We start from the raw sequence: 23,870 nt of genomic DNA, 5'->3' as shown, positions 1-23,870 counted from the left end.
CCCCACAAAACTGTGGTGCTGCAGGGATTCAGCCCAGGATGGGGATGTCTGGATGTGTTTGATGTCACCAGGTAGCTCCAGCAAGGCTTTGCTTGGGCCTGGAGACTGGGAAGGGAAAAATCCTTCATGCTTCAAACACTTTCCTCCCTTTTTTGCCCCGGGAGGTCTGTAGAGCTGGAAAAAACGCCATGGAATGCTGCTCTCGTGGCACTGGGTTTGGTTTTTATTTGTGAAATGTTACTGTGCAACAAAGCAGCAGCAAATTTAAAGTAGTTCAGCTGGATAAAAGCACCCTATTAAGGTAAATTTGGTTTATTTGTCCCAGGAATGTGTAGCAAATGCGTGTCTAATTACAGATAAGGCAACTAAGCCTTTCATCTTCTTTCGGTGAAAAAAACTCTGCAAATAACGTGGAAAATGTTGTGGCGAAATGAATGAAGGTCTTTTCAAGGATTTAGTTATCACAGATGAGAGCCCCGCTTGAGGGAATTGGGAATGTTTCTCCCTAGCCTCCGGTTGGATGGATGTTTTGGGACAATTGCAGCTGACTCTGGAAATGCCTCATTTTGAGATAACAATCTGTCCCTCTGCCTTTGGGGATCTCTGGTGTCATCTCTGGGTTTGGGATGGGGAGGGCAGATCTGCAGGGCTGGGTGAGGAGGATGGAGATGCAGGAATCTGACTGAAAAGTGCACACTTAGCAATGTGCCATGTTTCCTCTCCAATTTCTTGCTCTGTAGGTGGTAGAGAATTAGTGCTTAATTACTTCAGGCTGTGGACAACAACCACCCCCTTAAACTGTTTACATTTCTAGATAAGGCTGGAGCTGGATATTCTTTGAGGTTCAGTCCTTCCTAAAATCTATGGGAAATTTTATAGTGCTTATTTTGCTTTTATACCATGTACTGGAAAAAATGTTTGTTCCCAAAGAGCTTTTATCTATTAAGAACCCCTGTTCATCCACGTCTACATCCCATTATATATGATAAATCCCATTCATGCCATTCATCTTCCCAGCCTGTGAAAAGGCTCAATCAAGAGGCTTGTGCAAATGGGGGAGTTCAGAACTGGGCAGAAAATCAAATCCAAGGTGGAGCTGGAGTTCTAGACTCACTTAGCTACAAGGAATTATATCTAGCAAATATCACTTGAATAAAACATTAATTTCCCATTATAAAACATAATGTTGCTCTGATAGTGGTTCCTGTTTTGAGTAATCCTCATTTCCTGCGTCTCTCTGGTGACTCATCACAGCAGAGCTCTCATCCATTCTGCTCTGCAGATGCTCTCAAGCTGCCTGTTCCCCATCTGACTCAGCTCCTGTGTATCAGCATCTCCTCCCATTGCTGTGGAGCTCTGGGAGTGTTTGCCTGCAGAGCCCTTCAGCCTAAGGATGACTGGTGCTCCTGGCTGCGCTTTTAAATTTAACTCCAATTTTTAACAGGTTTTTGGTTAAAAATTCACATGTCAAAATTTCAAGTTGTCTCAAGTCTTGGATCTGGAGCTGAGAAGCCCAGATTGCAGAAATGTGTGTGTCTGTCCTTGTGTGTATCTGTGAGAGGAACCAATCTTTCTTCCTTTCAGGATTTCAGTGAGTGGTTGTCTGTATAAAACATTCCCAAATGTGATGTGTGCCTCCTACAGCTTTAATTAAACTTCAAGGGGTTAAAAGTGATGGGGTGCAAGGGTCTAAATGGAGACTGTACCTCTCAGCTGTCACTTCTGTAACAAGGCCTGAGCTGCTGCTACTGAATTTTATAGGTAAATATAAAGTTTTAAGAAGGCTGATGGGTGGGTGGTGAACTAAGCGACAAAACCACAGGATTTAAAGAAATTTTTGCTGGAGCTTGGAGGGCTGCAGTGCTCTGAGGTGCCATAAGGTCCATGCAGAATGTTCCACGTGTGAATTCAGAGCCCCCAGAGCTGGGGCAGAGCTGTGGGCAGGGCTGGCGTGACATTTGTGGTGCTAGGGGAGATGTTTGTGAGCTCTGGGGTTACAGCAGAGCCTTTTCTGACCCTCTCTGCCATTTGGGCTAAAGGAGAGGAGGGTGCAGCTGTTACCAGCTGTACCTCCCATCAGAATTACCTGGCTGTAAACAGGCTGTTAAGACTTCCCTCTGCTTCTTGTTAAAGGCTACAAGAATTTGTTGATCCTGAAGAAACACTAAAATTTCCTGCCAGGAGGCTGGTGGGATGTGTGCAAGGAGGAATCTTGCACAGATGAGCCTTTCTTTCTCCTCCCAGTGTTCCCTCTGTGCTGCTCTAGGTGAGGTTTGGGCTGGAGGTTCATTCTCCAACTCCTGGGTAATGTTGGTGAGCTTTCTTTTCCTTTTTGAAGTCAACCTCACCCTCCTATGAGCAAAATGGAACCTGGTGTTCAATAAAGGGTGCACTGCAGTGAATATATAACTGGTTGTGCTTGTCTGGGGCTTTCATTACTCAGGTGAAGCCCATGGAATTGGCACTGCCATGGAGCTGCCCTCTGTCACCTGTACCACGGGATGTAGCTGGGACTCACTGCACCACAACCTCTTTACTTTTCATTGACTTCTCCACTTTTTTTCTGGCAGTACTTTAAGCTTCTTAGGTCATATTTGGGTAAAGTTTTCCTTTCCATCCTGAAAGCAGTTTCTAGTATTAAAAGTTGCACATGGATGAGAGTTTTCACTGAATGAATGATGACAGAGAGGGGAGTTTTGGGACAGTGCCATGCTTCATGTAGTTCCTTAGATTGTCATGAGGTGGTTACCTCAGCTGTCAGTCTGTTAGGATTACATAACATTTTAAAATTATCTCCTTTCCTAAGGCCAAAAAATGATTCAGTCCTCTTGTATATTGTATTACCTCGAGCTCTTGGTATTTATTACATATGCAATCAAGAAAATAGGAGTCTGAGGCTTGCAGAGATTTATTAGGTAGCATTTAATAGCTCTCTGTTTGCTAGCAATTTGGTTCATCAGAATGAGGAATTTATTTCTGAATTGTCTTTTAATGAGCAGGTAAGCAGGTTTCTCTATCACTCTGAAACTGTGGGTTGTCACTTCAGGGCTTTGTTTTTACAAATGGAAGTTGTTATCTCTTGGATAGGTATCAGCCTGCTGTGGTAGTTTCCACTGGTTTTAATGGAGCTTGAGTTTAAATACCCCAGCTAAAAGAAAGACAACCTTTCTCTTTAGAGATATTTCTTTTACTGTGTATTTTGTGCTTGATGGAATTTACACAGCCAGAACTAAATGATTTTCAGTTCTGTAAATAGTGACTTTTTACTTGGGTAGATTGTGATAGGACAAGGGGGAATGGTTTTAAACTAAAAAAGAGCAGGTTTGGATTTGATATTTGGAAGAAATTGTTCCTTGTTAGGGGATGCCTATGACACTGTAATAGCTGGTTTTGGAAGGGCCAAGGCCAACAGAGGTATTGCTCTGTGACAAGGATTTATGAGACCAAAACAGAGGATGAGCAACGTGATGTTTCTTTGTGGGAAATAAAAGTGGTTTATTAACTGATGGATGGACTAGCTGGGATTTAACTTAGTGCTGCTGAAACACTGCATATGTGCAGCTGAAGTTGCCTGAAAAGAAGGAAGGGAACAGAGCAGAGTTGTAAGAGGTGAATTCAGCACCTGGGCTCTCAGTCCCTCTCTGCTGTGTGTTACAGGTTCCACAGCAGATCAGAGAGTATCACAGAATTCACAGAATCACTGGGTTGGAAGAGACCTTCAAGGTCATCGAGTCCAACCCAGCTCCAACACCTCAACTGAACCCTGGCACCCAGTGCCACATCCAGGCTTTGTTAAACACATCCAGGGATGGTGACTCCACCACCTCCCTGGGCAGAACATTCCAGAACTTTATCACCCTTTCTGTAAAGGACTTTTTCCTAATATCCAGCCTATATTTCCCTTGGTGCAGCTTAGGGAGGAGGAAATTCCTCCATTCTGGGGGAAACAGCCACAAGTTGCACCAGGGGAGGTTTAGGTTTGATATTAGGAAAAATTTCTTCATGGAAGGAATTGTCAGGCTTGGGAGCAGGCTGCCCAGGGCAGTGGTGGAGTCACCTGAACATGTTCCAAAACACGTGTGGAGGTGGCACTTGGGGAATGGCTTTGTGGGGAACAGGGTGGTGCTGGGCTCGTGGCTGGACTTCTCCAATCTTAATGATTCCATGGTTCCTTTTGCCAGAACCTGGAAACTTCTCTGTGAGATGGGATTTCAAAGCCAGGCAAAGCTGGTGTTCCTCCTCCAGGCTCTGAATGGAACACAGTGTATGAGACTGGAGGTTGTTTTAGAGATGTGCAGCTCTGTGGGGCATTTCTCTTTCACACACCATGTGGAAGGGGAAAAGCCAGAAGAGCAGAGGAGAATCTTTGTACTGATCCAGTGGGGTCTCCCAACAGCTTTTAGTTTTGGTTTTGTTTTTTTTCTTTTTCTAATCTGAAATTTACAATTACAAGTTCCTGCTTCAAAGCCTGTAGATGACACATGGGTTGAGGGAGCAGTGAGTAGCAGGGAGTCCTGCACAGGGCTGTGGGAATTGCCTGCACTTTAGCATGCTCAAATGAAAGGTCATTCCTCTTCAGCCAGGAAGGAAAAGGAAAAGCTAATTCTCTCTTCTTCCAGTCTGGGAAAGCCACCAGCATTTCATCACACGGGGCTGAAAGCTGCCATGAGGCTTATGGAACAGAGAGTGGGGTGATGGACCCCTAATTCAGCTGTCATTCAGTTTTAAGGCTGCTCTTCCTACAACAATTGTTGTACAAAAAATTACCTCTGGGTCCTGGGTTATGATGAACAGCATCAATCCCTGCAGGTAAAAAACTCATTTCTCTCATTTGCAGCTTGTGAAATCCTGTGGGAAATAGGGAAAAAATGAGCTTTGGGTTAAGGAGATAGAAATGGGCAAGTAATTGCAGTTTCCTCTCTGTTTTACAAACACAGGCATATTTGGCAGTGCAAATTCGCAGATATTTTCAAAGAAACACTGAATAGTATGTAAAGTGTGGAGGATTTTTGGTCAATATCCATATTTTAAGGAAGTCAAAAAGAAGTGTAGTAGTAGGTGTAGTTCTTACTTTTTGTTGGCTTCTTGCCAGGGCAATGGTCCTTTTTTTAAAGCCTTTTTGTCCTTCAGTTTACTCCAGTTATAATTTATTTACAAAAGTATTCCTCAGGAATGTCATTCAAAAGCCATGTGCAATGAGACAAGGCAGATTTTTATTTTTCACCCAGTCAGGTTAAGCTGTAAAAAGTGGATCAAACAGGACACATGGCTGGCCTCTTTGGTTTTTTCCTCCTCTGCTGAAATAAACTCATAGGTGTGCGGAGGTAAATCCTAACTGAGATGTGCTCATACTTGTGTGGGGGTAAATCCTAACTGAGAGTGCTCACACCTGTGTGAGGGTCAATCCTAACTGAGAGTGCTCATACGTGTGTGGGGGTAAATCCTAACTGAGAGTGCTCACACCTGTGTGGGGGTAAATGCTCCCTCAGATGCTCATACCTGTGAGCTGGAGCTGGCTGAGCCAGGTCTCAGGGAGGTGGGAATGCTGATGCACTCTGCTAAATCAGGCAAATTATGCACACAGTCTGCACCAGCTCCTGCTCAGCTGGGATGGCTGAGAAGCTCCAGCGTGGAGGGGCTGATCTGCTGGCCCCCTCCCAGCTGGAGGAGCAGTGTGGGCTGCTCGGGGGCCCTGCAGTGTCCCCAGCCCTGGCAGGGGCTGGGCTCTGCCCTGAGACCAGCCCTGGGAGCCATTCCAAGCTGGAGGGTCATCCCAGGACCCGGGTGTGTCCGGCCACGCAGCTCCAGGGAATTTTGGCACTGCTGTGAAGAGCCATGGCTGCAGACTCCCCTCCCTGTGGCTTGGCACCAGCCAGGCTTTTGGCACAAGGCTTTTGGCACGAGGGCTGGCAGGAGGAGTGATGTGGAGCAGAACTCCACCTTTGGCCTGGCTGGCTGCAGGAGCAGGGCCCTCCCTGCTGCTGTCACAGCCCAGGGGACGTCAGCCCTGCCACACTTCTGTCTTTTGCCATCATCCCTGCACCCTGCATTCCCCAAATCCTGCCAGCTACAAAGAGAAAATGAATGTGGTTTTTGGGGTAGTGGCTGGACTTCATGATCTTGAAGGTCTCCTCCAACCAAAATGATTCTGTGATTTGTAAAACATGAAAAATCACCTTCATGGGGGAAGAAGGTTTGGAAGGAGGAATTTGTATTGTACCAGCTCTGGTAAGTGAAGATTACCACTATTAAGAGATAAAACAGTTAAAAACACATCAAAAATGCATGTTGGCTTGGGTCCTGCTTTGAAAAAGAAAAAAAGTATTCTGTGAGGTGTGATGGACCCATTTGTTTAACTGAGGTGAAAAAGGAAGGAAAAAGGCATCTGAGATCTGTCTGATGTGAAGATGACCTGAGCTGTGCTGTACATATCTTTAGAGATGGGAATGATACCTCTTGCTAGCAGCCAAGACATTTCTTAAGGCATTGAGGAGATTGTCAAGATGTGCATAGAGAGAGATTATTGTGAGTTAGACTGCTGGGATTCAAATTATGGCCATGTTGAAGGGAAAGCATCCTCAGCTTGAAGCCATTTTAATTGATGTCAGGTCAGTCTGTCCTCAGAATTTAAAGTCACAAAATTATTGCTAGAAAAGTAGATGCATTGCAGTGTGGAAGAATTGGGACAGGCTGGGCATTTGTGGAGGTGTGGCTGGAGTTGTACCTACAATCATCAATTAAAACAATTATCAGTGATTATAGCTCAGTAGAATGTCAGATCCCTTGCATTCCTCCAGCAGGGCTGGTGCTGGATGGTGCTGGGTACACAGTTCCTAAATTCAGTTTGCAACTTGTTTCTGTGCACCAAACTGGATTGGGAAAATACTACATCAAGAGTTAGAAAGGTTGAGTCTTTCCTTTTACCAAATATCACCGGATGTCAAGCAAACATATCAAATTTAATTGACTTTTTAAACACATCAAGTGTTTTGGAGCTATTCTGTGGAAAGAGCATTTGGAAAGTTTTACCTGTCCATGGTATTTCTGTTTCAGTTGGATCTGCATGGTGCTGGCAGAGAACAGGACAGTTTGGGCTTTTGGGGTGATTTTGTTTGAAGGCAGTTGCTGATTCTTGAGAACTAATGTAACCTTCTGTGTTTAAATGCCAGTGTATTTTCCTCATTTGCAGCTGCTTTTTATGTACCAAGTCTACTGTACAGAGGTTTGCAAAAAAAACAAAACCCTTTTTCATGACTAATTCTCAGTGACAGTGGATGTCATTAAGCCTGTTTGTGTCATTTCAAAATTGACATGAAGCCTTGGAAAGCTGGAAGTGGCTAAGCAGTTTTTCCACTCACAGGTAATTAGGAAACTATAACATGGGAACATTGGTAGAGATAAAAGGATGTGGAAAGCAGAATTGTATTTAGGAGGCTTCTTTTCACTCTGTTCAGTATTGAACATTACTTCCTAAAGAATTAACTTTCCTCCACAAATCAAGTCCATGGAGTTGTGCTGGTCATAACTTTAACAGATGATGGTGAGGAAAAGTAATTAGCCTTCAGTCAGAAATGGTTATACTGTGTGAGGCAGTGGTGCTTTACACTGCATGCACTGTACATTTAAGTCATTTTCGCATTGCTGGGTATTCATGAAGCTCTGAACTCAGGTTTCCATGTTCTCTCAGGTTCCTGAAATGTTAACTCTTGGGTCGTGGTGCCAGTCAGTTCCTGTGCCGACAGTGGGAATTAGAAGTCATTGAGGAGTCACTGAGCTGCTGCACAGGAATGAGATCTGCTCCAATTGCATGGATTCAGTGCAAGTGTCACATTACTGTGATTCCATCCCTGGCTCCAGGGGCTGCACACAGCAATCGTGCAGGGGATGCTGCAGCACAAACACAGCACGGGCAGGTGCTGCCAGCAGGATAGGGATCTGCCCTGAGACAGGATAAGGGATCTGCTCTGGAACAGGACAAGGGATCTGCTCTCCAGCAGGATAAAGGATCTGCTCTGAAACAGGACAAGGGATCTGCTCTCCAGCAGGATAAAGGATCTGCTCTTCCCCAGAACCTGTGGAACACGAGCTCAGGGTTCATGGCACTTGGAGAGCACTCTGAGCTCTGGTCCTGACTGAAAGCAGAACCTCTGCTGAGTCAGTGAGTGGATGTGCACAGAGGTTTGGGGCTGAAAAAGGCAGACTGGGTAAGAAATGAAGCATCAGTAGTGGTGGCCTTGCTGGATTGTTGTTTTGTGTCCTAACTTGGAGGGAAATGGATTTGTTTATATTTTGGTTTTGGGTTTGTTTTTTTTTTTTTTTTTTTCCTGGAGATTTTCTGAAGAGATGTGGGAAAAGAGATAGGGTTTGAGGGGGAGATAGGGAAAAGGGTCAAGAAAAATAGGGGTAATGTGTGCAGGTAGGAAAGGGAGAAGACTAAGGGACTCTAGAGAGGAAAAGCAGTACTGAAACAGGAAAACCTTCAAGGGTGAGAGCTACAGGACTCCAGCTGGACACAGATGAGACTGTTAGTGCTGTAAGGCTGCTATAGTTACTCCTGTCTGTCCCAGCAGCTGGGTCACTGCTGCTTTTGTCACTGTGAGGCCATCCCTGTGTGACAGCCCTGCCTCTGGCCCTGCAATATGCCTCACACAGGAAGATTGAAGAGAGGGGTCCTAACCTGGAAGATGTGGATGGCACTTTTCTGTTATTGAAAATGGAATATTCATATTTTTTATGAGAGCTTTTCTAACAAATTGCCTAGAAAGCTTGTGATCCCAATGGGGTTTATACTGGCTTTTGTCAGATAGCCAATCTTTCACTATAATGTGGTTGCAGCACATTTTACTTGAGTTTATAAACAAACAACTCCTCCCTAAAAGCAGCCTTGCCAATACACTCTGTTGGTGGTCCTCACCCTTGCAGAAGGGAGTGCAGCTCCCAGCTCTTGTCCCACAGCTCTGGAGCTGCCCCTGCCTGGCAACTTCAGCCTTTAACTGTGCTGCTGTTACAGAAAACCTTCTCCCATGACCTTGTGCTGAGCATCAGAGCCACAAAGCTCAGAAAGCTTTGTCTTATCTATGGGAAGGAGTGGAAAATCCTTCAAACCAAAATGTATCTTAGATACCTACAGCTTGTGCTGGTTGGGTCAGTGGCCTTCCAGAGCATTAATATGTTGAACATGTTGAGATTTTACTTCAAGTTGTTACAAGGAGTCACCTGTCTGATGTGAGAAGGGTTTTGGGCTTTTGTTTTGGTTTGCAGACACCACAGGGATATGTGTTGATACACTGCCATCACCATTTACACCTCACCTTCCCTCCACTCCTTGTGAGCTGTGTTTCCAGCTCTGTAGTGGAGGGGAGCAGTCCCTCACCTCTCCCCACTGTGTGGCTGTGTTCCATGTGAAAGCTGATGTCTTGCAGAGATTGGGAAACAGCTGACAGTTCAGCACCAGTGTTTGTTGGCTGGGAGAAGCTGAAGTTTAAAGGTGACCCTGTCCCCTGATGAGGAAAGCTTCATTCCTTGCAGGGAGGGGTCTGGCTGGTGCCCAGAACGTGCTCTCCTGTCCCATGGCACCCCACACGTGTCCCCCAGTGCTTCCCACTGGGCTCTGGGCAGTTCAGGGGTGATGGGGCAGGGAGGCTGGGGCAGCTGCTGGCTGTCAGGGACAGCCCATCGTGCCAGAGCTCGTCTGCAGTGCAGCACTTTCCTCCCTGAAGTCTCAAAGGGTTTGAGTTTTTCTGAGGTAAGAGAGGATTTCCCCTGGCAGGGGTTGGGTTTTGAGATGAGGCTTAGTGGGTGTAAATGTGACCTGGAGCCTGGTAAGGAGGGTACTTCCCAGAGGAACTAGTGTCCTTTCCTGCCTCCAGGGTCCCATTTGGGATGTGCAGGATGTGCTGCTGGCTTTGTCAGAGCCAGTTCTCAGGACAAGAGGACTTTTGGGAGGTTAATAGGAAGAAACTGCATCTGATGAGGAAAATGAGGGGATGCCACTGGCACTTTACTGAGATCTATGGGTTTGCTTGTCAGTGCTCCCCAGTGTTGTATCTTGCTTTTAAAGATCCATTTCACATCCATTTGTGGTTGCAGACACAGCAGAGAAAGGTGTAACTGCTGAACCCAAGTAAAAACAAAATAGATCTCTGCAGCAAGAAGTCAAAATTGTAACAATTGCTGGAGAGAGCAAATAGTATGCAGGGTCCTGCTTCTACGGAGTAGTTTAAAACAGACCTCTTTCTATGGAGTAATTTAGGAAAGACCTTTCTTGTGTTACTGAATTAAATTCTGAGAAAAATGTGAAGTATTCTGGCCTTCCTCAGTGTTGTGCTTGTGTGTGTGGGTGTGCAAAACTTGGTGGTGCTCCAAACCCTCTCAGGCACCCAGAGCCCAGGGTTCCAACCACTTCTGTCCCTTCTCCTGGCTGATGACTCAGCAAGTTATTGTCTTTTTCCAGCAATGTCCAGACTTGTCTCCCTTTAAGTATCCAGACACTTTGTTCCTTTCTTGTTGCTGCGTCACCACAAAGGGCCTCATATGGATCTTATTTTCACCAGCCCCTGGGCAGCACTAAGGCTTTACTCTCATCACGAGCTGTTTCTAACCTGGGTAAAAACCTTCAAAATTCAGCCATCCTGATATTTTGAACATTGACTTATAATTTGCACAAGTGCTGTGTGGGAATGGATGTTTCTGGCGTGTGGTTAAATATTGAAAAAGAGAGAAACTGAGAAGTGCACTCTACTTATTTACACACAAGTAATAAAGACTGGGGTTTTTTGGAAAAGCATTGATGAAGTGGTATGTGAAGTTCTGCCTCTTCTCATATTTTCCTTTACTCTGTTTTAGGTGTCTCTTGCAGAAAGTAACAGTAATGAGTCTTTGTGGGAGAGATGAAGACTCCTCCACCCTTCATTAGAATTTGCTGCCTTATCCCAAATGCTCCAAAACACATTTAAATCACATAGTTGGAGCTTTTCACAAGTCAGTGCCTTTTCTCTCTCTTCATCTCTGATTCCAAACTGGAATGTGATTGGGAATGTAAATTCCTTTACAAGTGGCTGCAGCCTGTGTTGTCCAAGTAGGAAATGTGAGCCAGAGTGCACTGCAGGAGATGGAGCTGCAGCTGTGGTTTAGCTTGTGGCTCTTTTAGGTTGTGCATGTGGGGTGTGGAACCTGCCCCAGAGCAGATTTGTCTGTCTCTGGCTGCTCAAGAGCAGCAGGAGGAATGTGAGCAGAGCCCGATGCCAGCTGTGTCCTTGCAGCCGTGCTTGTGTTGGCTGCAGTGGTGGGAGAGGGACTGGGGCTGTCCTTGCAGCTGGAACAGCTTCTGTAGAGACAGATACAGGCTGAAATACTGATCCATAACAGGCTGAAATGCTGATCTGTCCACAGCATCCTCCTGATTGTTTCATGCTTTGTACATGCAGCTGTTGCTTGTTGGCTGTTCCCTGCAGGAATCACTGTCCCTCCCGTTCTTGCTGTGCCTCGGCGGGGCTGGGGCCAGCAGTGGCCATCAGCACTGCCTGAGCTCCATCAGTGCTGCTGCACTAAGGACTGGCCTAAATATTAATATGTTTGTATTTACTCTATGTATAAACAACCCAGGCTGAACAGGAGTTGCTCAGCCTGGAGAAAAGAAAGCTCAGAAAGAACCTTCTGTTTCTCCACAATTCTGTGACAGGAGGGGTCGGGCTCTGCTCCCAGGGAGCAAGGGACAGGACAAGGGGAAATGGCCTCAAGCTGTGCCACGGAGGTTTGGATTGGATATTAGGGAAAAAATTTCTTGATGGAGAGTGTTGTCAGGCATTGGAAAATGCTGCCCAGGGCAGTGGTGGAATCCCTGTCCATGGAAGTGTTCCAAAACAGGCATGGATGCAGCACATGGGACATGGTTTAGTGGTGGTGGTGCTGGCCTGATGGCTGGACTTGATCTCAGGTCTTTTCCACAGAAACCTTAAGGATTCTGTGATTCTGCATTCAAGGGCTTTGTGCTTGAATTTCTGATAAAGGAGCAGGCAGTGCCTGTCGGCTTCCCTGGACATGGGGTCAAACCCCAGCTTTAGGTGGAAACAGCCACTTCTGACATAGCTTACAATTATTTTAGAATGTTGCCTTGTTTGAAAGTGATTCCACTAGCAGTGCTGGCAGGTATTCCAGGAGTGTCCTTTATCCTGATGAACACCCACCTGAGGGACTCACTACTTTTAATTGGGAAGATAGAATTGGAACAAATAGTAGGAATTTTGTGTGTGATCTGAGTGGTGTAGATCTTTCACCGGGAGAAAGGACTTTGGGAATTGAACAGTTCATGTGAATGTGTTTCTCTTGGTGTGTTGTGGGGTTACACTGAGCTGCACCCTGGGCAGTCTGAGCTGGAGGCAAAGTCTGAAGTGGGAATTAGCAAAATGGTTCACCCAATCCCTGCTGTGTGAAACCACACTAACAGCATCAAACAAGGTGCTTCATTTAGAAGTTAAAAACTCCATTTGCCTAATTTCTACCCTAAACCATTACTTTCTTAGGGAACTAAACCCCCTTCTTTCCAAACATCTGTGGTTGAGGCATGCTGCATGGCAAAGGAGAGATTTCCTGCTGTGCTTCCTGCTAGGGCTGTTAAATTCCCCTGGAACAATCTAAACATCATTATCAGCCCATTCAAATTAGTATTTCCTCCTACTTCTGTAAGGGATGAAAGGAGGTTTGTTTCCTTGCTGTTGACTTAAGTGTCCCACTGAAATTCCTTCACAATAACTGCTCTGGCGCTGGGTGCAACCTTGAGAGTTTAAACCTCCTTGGGTTACTGCATCAAGGCAGAACCGGGAGCCATCAGCTCTTCCAGCTTGTCATTAATCCAGGAAATGCCCTGGGCCACAATCAATACTGCTGAAATTCTTGCCCAAACCCTGATTACAAAACTTCATAAAGGAAAGCCTGAGGAAATGAGAGATCTCTTCAGAACATCATCGTCAAATAAGGAACAATGTAATTTATGATTATAAACCTGACAAGGACTAGCAAGGAATCCTGGAGGGCTCCCAAATAAGGAGATGGAGCTCTACAACAGCTCTTCTGTTCAGTTTAAGCATCCCTGCTCACTAATTAGAAACTCGGTGAAACTCAGAGGTTTCCTTCCTCTGCTATTCAGAATCCTTTTGTCAACAGCCCTCAGCCAAACGGAGCTGGAGGGCACATACTTGGTCAGGAGCACTCCTGGGGCTGTTCAGGTCACTGACTGCTGCTGTCATGTCCTTTCCTCTCTGTTCTTACCTTCTCCAGGTGTGCAGGCTGGTGCTGCGGCTGAAAGCTGTGCTGAGCAATGTGGCAGAGCAAACAAGCTGACACCAGCAGCTGAGCTGGGTCAGGGGGTGAATCTGCCCCGTTTTCAGTGGTGTTCTGAACAGAGATGAACACTCAGTTCACTCGGATGAATTTTACACTTTTTCTACTTTGGGTGAATTGGTCATGAGGAAAATGAAAATCTTGGCTTCCCCCTCCTGAATGGATTTGAGACTTTGTGAACAATTTCTGATGGGTTCTCCTGGGGGCAATGAGGCTGTGTATTTTTTAGCCTGTTCTGTGTGTGCTGAACTGGTGGAAGCAGACTGAGCATTGGGCAGGTGCTGGGGATTTTCTTTTCAGTTGCCAGATTTACAAAACTCAAAACCCTAAAGGCTCACAACAGCAACCTGAAGGATGTTTGACCTTTGGGGTCGGCTTCATAGAGCATCCGTGAGCAGTTCCCTATCCCATGTTAGCCCTGCCAGGGTGTGCACAGTGCAGTCTGTGCCACAGCAAGTCAGATGTGGTTCAGATATAAATGTACAGTCCTCCTTCAGGCTTCCAACAAAAATACAATTCCCATGTGCTTGGTGTGAGAATGAATAACATATTTATATGGATTGCATGATTAAAGTATTTGTAGTGGTTTTAGGCAATTGGGCTTTAAAATGGCACAGTAACTTGGCTTGTCCTTGATCAATGCTCTCAGTCCAGAACAAAGACCTTTTTCACTGCTAAACTTTTAAAATTTCAAGCAGAAACGTGTCTTAATGGATAGCTGTTCCTAACACTGCAGTGTGGGGGTGTGAATGGGTAATGGTGAAATGAATGCATTTTTTTCTGTAGATAAGGGGAACATATATACTAAAGGAAGGCCTTACAAACACATCTATTTGCTTCTTTATATTTGTTTGCCTTTATATTTTTTAAGACAAAGGAATTTTGGTTTTTGTAATTTAGTTACCATTACAACCTCAGTTCAGTTTGTAATTGGTTAAGAACATCGTGGAAGTGCTTGGCTTACTCAGTGTTTGAGTTGCAGCAGTTTTAGTGATCCTGCCTGATTTTCCCAAGTGCTTTGACAGGCAATCCCTGACTACATTCCCTGATAAACACTACTCCTCCGAATTTTAACTTTAAAATTAAACAGGGCTGGTGGAAGTGCTTTGGAGAAAGGAGCCTACCTAGCCACAAAACAGATCATGCAAAGAGCTTGGTCTCCCCAAGATAAAATTCTTCAGACAGGAATTACAAGGATAATCGGAACCAGGCTTTCCAAAGCCTCAGCTCTTTTGAAAGTTAATAGCCAGCATAAATATGCTCTGTGCAATATCTGGGGAAGGAGGGTTGAGGGGGAAAATACAGCCAAGACTGGGCTGAAGGGCAAGAAACATTCTGCCTGCTCTGAGTTATCATTGTAACTGATGGAAGGATGATTGTGCATGAACTGTTCTGCTTCAAACTCCGTGGCAGAAGGATACAGCAAAATGAGACACATTCTGCAAGGCAGGCAGAAGAATTGCTTGGGTTTGTAGCTGGTGAAAAGGGTTAAAGAATTTATTTAGTTGTGTTTCCCCCCCCCCCCCCTTCTTTCAACCTGGATCTAATAAAGGATGCTGTCATGGAAACCTTAAAGACCAAACATTGTCTAAATTATCTGGCCTCTGCCACAGGTAATACAAGTTTTGACTTACAAGGATTACCCAGAACTAAAGCCAGAGGGAGTATTAGGTTGCTATTCATTGACACTTTGAACAAAATCTGCCAAACAAGCCTGGCTGAGGCCATGTTGATGTATGTCTCCACTGTATGGTGCACAGTAAAATGAACATTCAGCTTGGGTTATCCGGTTTTCATTGTGCCTTGGGGCAGACACAGCTCTCTATGTTTTGCCAAGCAAGCCAGCATAAGGAATTTATGAAAAAAAGAATAATGTAGGAAACAGAATGTTTTCATGTTGAAATAGAAAGCAGATGCTTCCCAAAGAGTGAAGGCAATATAACAGGAACTTGTCCTGGATGAGTGGTGGGATGGATTCCCTAAGAGACGTGGGTACCTTCAGAGGATGGAGGAGAGCACAGAAAAACACTTTGCTGCATGAGGTTTAAAATGAAGGCAGGTTGCTCCAAGTGTGATGGACCTCCCTTGCACTGCTGTGGTGATGGCATGGCAGGCAGGAATTGAAGAGCATGGTGGAAAAGGATTAGGCACTGAACTGACTCCAAGAGGTGTGTGCTGAGTGCTCAGCTCAGCCTGTATTTCTTCTGCAATCTGCTTTTCCATCATTTCCAAGGAGAGAAGCCTCAAAGGCTGAGGAGAGCACGTGGGTTAATGCCCCATCCTGAGCAGTGAGCTAACTGTGGTTTGGTCATGGAAACACTCCAGCCCTGCCCTCATTTCAGGGAGATTTAGAGTCAGACACGTCCTGAGCACTGAGGCACTTGGAGGAGCCTGCGGGAACCTGCACAGAGTAAAACCCTCTGCTCATTTATCTGGGAACAGGTCCTGGGAGAGCTTAACCAGCCCCAATGACGTAAGTGATAGCTCAGTTTGGAGTGAAAGCAGCTGGCTTTGGGGCTGTGCTGTCATTCTCCCCTCCCCTGTCTTTGCCAAGATAAATGTTCTTCTCCTCTTTACCTTACTCATTAAAACGTCTTCCCAGCCATCCCAGATAAACCAAGTTGAGAACATGTTACAGTGCACACCTAGATTGTGAAATTCAAGGAGGGAGTTTAATAAAGCCTCTCAGGCTGTTGATAAGATAGGAAATGACAACCTGTTAAGGGGTAAAGCCACAGTGCTTTATTATATATTTATTAGAGCTTTAAATGGTGAAGAGATTGGAGCAGAAAAAAAGACCCACTGGAAACAGTTATTTTTTAGTATTTTAAGAACTCCCCCAAGTTATCCTGTGAGGTTTTTGTCATTATTTTTCATAATATATTGCTTTATGTTTTCAGGCAGGTATTTGATAAGGAAGTACAACTTATTTTTCTCCAGTTCTTGTTAAGTGTATGTGCTGGGTGCAAGTGTAAATACTATAGATTTGGGGAAGATAAACTACTTTCTTCAGGTGTAGGAATGGAATAGGAAGTCCCATTATAACAGCAGGAGCTCAGCTCAGTTTTGGTGGTATGACCTTTGCCTCTCTCCCGTGTGAGTGCTGATCCAGCAATTAACAGCTGGAATTAAAGCCAGCAGGGAAGAGAGGTGGGTGCCTGGGGCTGGCATGCCCTGCCCGACACCCTGATCCTCCTGGTGGTTCCTGCAGTGCTCTGCCTTTCCCTGGCTTATAGATAATTGGTGCTGGTGTTAATACCAGTTTTGAACTTCACCTCTGCCTGAAGGCAAGTGATTCTGTCCAGGCCCCTGCACTGTGTCTGCCTCACTTGGGTCTCTCTGTAGTTGAAGTTGCTGTCTGAGACTCCTCAATGTCATGGCTCCTGGAGTAATTTTAGGGGAAAGGGAATTAATTGTCCACTTGTGCGTTGGAGGCTTGGGTGGGTTGGTTGGTGTGGTGGGTCAGTCCTTGCTGCTCCCATCATGTGAGGAGTCGCAGACTCACAGAACAGTTTGTGTGCAAAGGGATTTAAAGCCCACCCAGTGCCACCCCTGCCACGGCAGGGACACCTCCCACTGTCCTAGGCTGCTCCAAGCCCTGTCCAGCCTGGCCTTGGGCACTGCCAGGGATCCAGGGGCAGCCAGGGCTGCTCTGGGAACCTGTGCCAGCGCTTTATCAGGCTCAGTGAGGAAGTGCTGATGTCTTAAGGTTTGTCTGTCTTTCTACTGAGACACAAGAACCGCTTAGAAGGGAGTGATGGATAAAGCTGCTGACAGCTCAGTCAGGAGTGCTGGCTCCAAGAATGGGCATTTGCATAACAGGAGGTATTCAATCGATGCAAATGCTCTGCAGAGCTGCAGACCCGAAGTGAGAATGGGAGGAAGCAAATTGGAGGTGTTAAAGGTGTGAAATGGTCTGAGTGGAAATTCAGGTGAAGCTGAAATCAGGAAAACTTCAGTATCAAGAAAGCTCTGGCAAGAAACTGAGATACTCTATCCCTTCTTGACCTTCTAGAGCTGGCTGATGATTTATCACTCTGGAAACATAATTTGTGAACACCGGGAAGGAAAAAGGGGAGGAAAGTTTATGAAAATCCACTTTGTCTCCTTTGCTCCTTTAACAAACTTAAGGTTCACTGTCACAGTGGCAGGAAATAATTTAGTAGCCTTTAACTGTGTGTTTTTCTCAGTTTGAACTTCAACTAAACTTTTTAAAATACACCCACCTACAGCAGATGTTTGTAGCTGAAATTCTTAACCTGTAAAAGCTGTGTGGATTTTGTGTGACCATGGAAAACCTGGATGTGTCCCTGGGTCAGCCTGAGGCCATCCGGCTGCTGCTCAGGGTTGGATCAGGCACTGAGACAACTTTAAAGCACAGACAGGGAAGGGTTAAAACTCTCGGAGGGAGAAGTGTTATTTAAAATATTTGAATTGACTTCTAAGTGTCTTTAAAAGACAATACACCAGTTTTTGCGATCAGGCCAAAAAGTTCTGTAGTTCATGTCTTTAGACTGATGCAGAGTGGTAATTACAGAAGGTGAGTTTCTGAATTGCAAACAAGTGAGGAAACTGCTGCTGTTTTCTAGTGCAGCCTTCACTTTTTTTTTCCCTAGTGAAGACATCTATAAATAGCAAATTATCTATTAGCAGGTGGGTTGTGAAATGACTTTATCTTTAAAGATTCACACAGTATATATAAAAAAACAAACCAGGATTACAGAGTTCTCAAACAAAATTACTTTGTTTTCCATAAGCAGATGCAAATCTGCTTCTAAATCTGCTTATATCATGGAAGCCCCAAATAAACAAAGCTCTCTTTGATTGTTTTTGTATTTCAAAGTCTGTTACACGCAGAGCTGAAAATCTCTATCCACCATAGAAGCTCTGTGATCCCCAGTCCTGTGCATGTATTTAGTTGTATATATTTGTTCTCCCTAATGGAGAATTAAAATATCATAAATCTATGCTAATGTCTGTGAGTCCTATTATGAGTTATTCAAGGTTCTTTTAAATTCCTGATGAAGATAAAAAGCAGTAGGTTGTTTATTTTATGATAACTTCATTCTGGGTTTAATTATTCATAAGATCACAGCAAAGGCAATATATTTTGCAAATATGACTGTTTAATAGTATGGCACTTCAGTAGAGCAAGCTGATATTGAATCTTCAGTGAGGAATGAGTAACTCACTTTTAGTTGAATTATAAATCATGTAGATTACTGCAATGTAGATAGTTAAATTCTGCTCTATTCTCATGTTCCAGCAAGAGCAACAAATGTATTTCAGCACTTGGTAAAATGAATGGAGTTTCCACCGGGGGGGTGAATTAGAACTATGTTAAAATTTCACTGTTTTATAGCAATGTGTGGTAATTATCTAGTACTGGATATATTTCCTGCCAGTTTAACTGCATAGATCAACCCTCCAATGTCACAGAGCAACTCTTACACCTAATAGAGCTCTCAGGACTCAAGTATATTTTAAAGCTGTTAATGTGTTGTATAAAATGAGACCATTGCATAGCCTGGGGGCCATGTGCAGATTGTTGTGGTGCCACTGCCCCGTGTGTGAGCAGGAGCTGGGCAGGTGGGGAGACACAAATGGCTTTGGTCATTAACCCCCTGCACCTGCAGGTCTGGTTTGGGCTGTTCCTCCCCCAAGGCTCGAAGAGAACAAAGTGCCCCAAGTCTACGCAGTAGGTGTAGAGGATCCAGCAAATCCCATTTCACTGCAACTGCACATTTACATCTTGGGTGCAAAACCACAGAATCAAATGTGGGAGCTAGAGCAGCATTCTCCATGTCCACCTCTCTTACTGCATCTTAGTGCCAGTGTAACAGTCTGAGTTATGGCTCCCAGACCCTTTTCACTGTATTTTTAAGCCAGCTGAACCATGCAAGGCTGAGGCACTCTATGCTAACCCAGTCTGTGTAGTGAGAGCACTGTTACAGCAGCATAATGACTAAATCAACTTGCACCAAGTGGCCAAGCATGATTTTTCAAGGATTTTGCTCAGAGTTGTCAAACATAGAATGTCCTTCAAACCATTTATGTAATTTATAACATTTAGAAGTCTTAATTTCCTTCTGTTATTCCTCCCTGAAGGACGTCACCAGGTGATCAGTTATGTCAAGATGTTTTAGGTATCAGTTGTCTCTTTATTTTTTTTCCTTATAACAAAATGTGGAAATAAAGGGGAAAACCTCACCCTGAACAATTGTTATTTTTAAGATTTTCTCAATTAAGAAGCAAAGTTAAACCAAATCCATTCCATACAAAATAATCTAAAAAAATCTGTGTGTATGCTTTGTACAGGTTCCACAAAGGAGTTGATTGAGAGCTGCTGTGGAGCTGGCCAGCAGTGGGCTATAGACAACGGGGAGTGCACAGAAATCCCTGTAAGTGGCATGGATGGTGATATTTGCAGGTACGTAAGGTAAAACTGAACATTTTCAGTAAGCATAAAGAGTCGCCCTTGAAAAGAAATCAAATGTACTTCATGGGATGTCCAGGAGACTGGAAACAGTGTCATTCATTGTCTGAATTATTTGTGGGCTGGCAATATTCATGGCTAATTAGAAGCCAGGATTTCCCCCTCCATTTGCCCAAATCTAATCTAGACAAAAGCTTTTTAAGGTTTCTTTTTGTCTGTCCCACGAGCAGAGCACAGATTTTTATTTCCTGTTTTCCGCCCGTCTGTGGAGTTGCAGTTCAGTGGGAGGGCAGAGCTGGCAAGTGCTGAGTGCGGTGATTATCCCTGTGTTAGGGGATGTGTTCATTGCTCTGTGAGTGCCCCTGGTTCTGCTGGAGTGGGACCATACCCTGATCCTGCTGCTGGTGTCAGCAGCACCTGCTCTGAGAGGGAGCCAGGTTCCCTCTGCACAGCAGGAGGACAGGGATGGGTGCAGGTAACCTGGACCAGCTGCAGTTCATCCCTCTCCCTGCCCACGAGCCTGGAGCAGCCCTTGGGGAGGTGGAGACAAACTCACTCCAGACTCACATTTTCGAAGACTGATCCCATCATTTAGAGCAGTGAAAAACTTTGGCATAATTCCTTTTATCAAATTTAGTATCATTGCACCTTTCTGAAGTTACTGGGAGATTGAAGTCCTTCCTGCTGGGATCTGGCTGAAATAACTGACACATCCCAATTGTCTGTGAAGTAAAGGCAGATTAAAAATTCCAGCCTCGGCCTAAGTAAGTGCAAATCCAGTACATGAATGAGTTGCACCTGCACATCTGAGGCTGGCTGTAGATGAAAAAGCCAGATCCTAAATATTTCAGTCCCTGTGAACCTACTGGGATTAAAAGGAGTAAGACATCAGGGGTTGAATTGTCTTACTTGTAAAATTTCAGTTGTGTCCCTGTTTTAAAGATTTAAGACTGCCCATAAATATTACGTCTAAAGAAAATGTTTTATGTACAAAAGTATTCAGGTATGTGGCCTCAGAGCCTGGAAAGCAAGGACAAAATCTTGCTGCTGGCCCTGGGAACTGTGCCAGTGAGGAGAGCCGGTGACCCTGCCCCTCTCCAGCCCCAGGGCACTACCTGTGCTGGAACCCTGCAATTCCTGCAGCTCCCAGGAGTCTGCTCCAGCTCAAATCACTGCCCAAAGATTGTAAAATCCCGGTCTGGTTTGGGTTGGAAGGGCTGGAAGCTCATCCACCCCCTGCCATGGGCAGGGACACCTTCCACTATCCCAGGCTGCTTGAAGCCCTGTCCAGCCTGGACTTGGACACTTCCAGGGATCCAGGGGATAGATACAGAGTAGATACTCATTAAAAAAATCAGTTCCTGTTCTGCCAGGATCGTTCTCTGCACATGTTTAGGCGTTCCGAGTGGGGTAGTTGAGGTGGCACTGTGACATTTGCAGGGGTGTCAGAGAGCCCTGCCCCTGGGCTGTGTGACAGTGCCTGTCCCTGGGCTGTATGACAGTGTCCCTGGGCTGTATGACAGTGTCCCTGGGCTGTGTGACGGTGGTGCCTGTCCCTGGGCTGTGTGACAGTGTCCCTGGGCTATGTGACAGTGCCTGTCCCTAGGCTGTGTGACAGTGTCCCTGGGCTGTGTGACAGTGCCTGTCCCTGGGCTGTGTGACAGTATCCCTGGGCTGTGTGACAGTATCCCTGGGCTGTGTGACAGTGCCTGTCCCTAGGCTGTGTGACAGTGTCCCTGGGCTGTGTGACAGTGCCCTGGGCTGTGTGACAGTGCCTGTCCCTGGGCTGTATGACAGTATCCCTGGGCTGTGTGACAGTGCCTGTCCCTAGGCTGTGTGACAGTGTCCCTGGGCTGTGTGACAGTGCCTGTCCCTGGGCTGTGTGACAGTGTCCCTGGGCTGTGTGACAGTGTCCCTGGGCTGTGTGACAGTGCCTGTCCCTGGGCTGTGTGACAGTGTCCCTGGGCTGTGTGACAGTGCCCTGGGCTGTATGACAGTGTCCCTGGGCTGTGTGACAGTGCCTGTCCCTGGGCTGTATGACAGTGTCCCTGGGCTGTGTGACAGTGGTGCCTGTCCCTGGGCTGTGTGACAGTGCCTGTCCCTGGGCTGTGTGACAGTATCCCTGGGCTGTGTGACAGTGTCCCTGGGCTGTGTGACAGTGCCCTGGGCTGTGTGACAGTGCCCTGGGCTGTGTGCCTGTCCCTGGGCTGTGTGACAGTATTCCTGGGCTGTGTGACAGTATCCCTGGGCTGTGTGACAGTGCCTGTCCCTGGGCTGTGTGACAGTGCCCTGGGCTGTGTGACAGTGCCTGTCCCTGGGCTGTGTGACAGTATCCCTGGGCTGTGTGACAGTGCCCTGGGCTGTGTGACAGTGCCCTGGGCTGTGTGCCTGTCCCTGGGCTGTGTGACAGTATCCCTGGGCTGTGTGACAGTGTCCCTGGGCTGTGTGACAGTGTCCCTGGGCTGTGTTACAGTGCCCTGGGCTGTGTGCCTGTCCCTGGGCTGTGTGACAGTATTCCTGGGCTGTGTGACAGTGCCCCTGGCCCTTGCAGGATTGCCCAGAAGCAGTGCTGCGTGTCCACGGTGAGGGAGAACAGCTGCCTGGCCGGGATGGTGGCCGCCAAGGAGGGGGACACGTGTGGCCCCGAGGACAGCGACCCCTGCGCGGGCTCCTCCTACAAGGTGAGCTCCTCTGTGGGTGTGTAAGGTCCTCCTGCCTCAGCAGGGATCTGTTCCTGCATTCCTGTGGGGCACAGAAAAGATGAACTTGCAGGAATGTGGCAGTGAAATGGTGCTGTTTGCATTTCAGTTTGCAGCCCCTTTTAAAACTTTGCGGTAATGTTGTTTTGAATTAATTTCCATCTCCATTTTGTAGACCTAACTGGCTGTATTGCTTTTGCTTCCTCGCTTTGGAAGTAGGTGAAAAGTCCCTTTTAGTTTTTATATCTATAGTGTAGAAGAATTTAGAAAATGATGGGGCAAAACTTAATTGAAGATATAATGTGAAAGCCATTACTGGGCGCTTTGCTTGGCTCCAGTGTTGAATTGTAGCCCCCTTTCCCAGTTCTGCACAATGCTGGACTAGATGAACAAGCATTTAGATGATGATGGAAGCTTTTGTTCATAAATAAAGGCAAACTGTTAATGGACAGCACAAATCACAAATCCTGAGCCACAGCCTCTGCTTAGATAAATGAGATTTGCTTTATGAGAACCACTGGAGCCAAACCAATTTAAACCAGTTTGAAGATTCAGCAGCTCACTTGTCCTGTTTTCACCAGAACAGTGCCTTTCAGAATTCATTTCCCTCTGATCATAATTTACATAGCTATAGCTCAGCTTAAGTGCAGCTTCCTGGACTCAGCAGGAACCCGATTAGTTCTATCTTTTCTTTTACATCGCAGATTCTCCCAGATAATTGTTCCCTGGAAAAGCAGGGAATGTGGACATCCACTGCAGGGTTTAAGGGTTAATTAGCTGTGCTGATTTGTCATCTTCAGAACCATTGCTAATTTGGGTCTGAAGTCTATCATTAGAGTAAAAGGAGAATTTGTGCATTCAGGAGAAGACATTAATATGTCTGAAATGTGACAGAACTGTTATTCTTAGGTTTTCTCCAGGGGTTGTTTGCATGCCAGGCAGAGCCAGGCTGTGGAGTCAACCTGATTACACATGCCATTCCTCAGGCAGAGGTGGGGAGGGAGAGCTCCATCATTCCTGGCTGAGCTGAAACCAGTGACAAAATACTCTCATGGAATGGTTCCTCATGCCAGTTCCAGTAGGATTTTTCTTTTAAGATAAACCATCTGAGACAGTAAAATTACTGAACAGCTTTGCTCACCTATTTAGCTCGTTTAGCTCTTGAGTCATTGCAGTTACTGCTTGAAAAAAATCAATAAATATTGAGACTGTTGAGACTTCGTATTACTTTAACATTGCAGTATGTACTGCTGTAATACAAAATAATCCAGCTTTGTACTGCTTTTTAATGCTTTGTATTACAAGAAAGGTTTTCTAATTTTATTGTAGTTAAACATTGTTTCAGAGGGGATCTGGCAGAAGATGCTGACAGTCCATAGTGGTGTTTCCCCTGATCT

At 45.7% G+C, this 23,870-nt stretch overlaps 1 protein-coding gene across 2 annotated transcripts in view; it reads left to right on the top strand.

Moving 5' to 3' along the window:
• Nucleotides 1–23,870, top strand: part of FBLN2 (fibulin 2) — a 95,459-nt gene that overhangs the window by 40,976 nt on the left and 30,613 nt on the right. For both annotated transcript variants that reach the window (XM_054640199.2, XM_077184746.1), the window contains exons 3-4: nucleotides 19,657–19,768; nucleotides 22,326–22,455. In XM_054640199.2, the coding sequence (XP_054496174.2) occupies nucleotides 19,657–19,768; nucleotides 22,326–22,455 (242 nt within the window). The remainder of the gene's footprint in view (nucleotides 1–19,656; nucleotides 19,769–22,325; nucleotides 22,456–23,870) is intronic.

The sequence above is a fragment of the Agelaius phoeniceus genome, chromosome 11, assembly GCF_051311805.1.
Source record: "Agelaius phoeniceus isolate bAgePho1 chromosome 11, bAgePho1.hap1, whole genome shotgun sequence".
Lineage (NCBI taxonomy): Eukaryota > Metazoa > Chordata > Aves > Passeriformes > Icteridae > Agelaius > Agelaius phoeniceus.
This window is presented reverse-complemented; position numbering and strand designations above follow the sequence as displayed.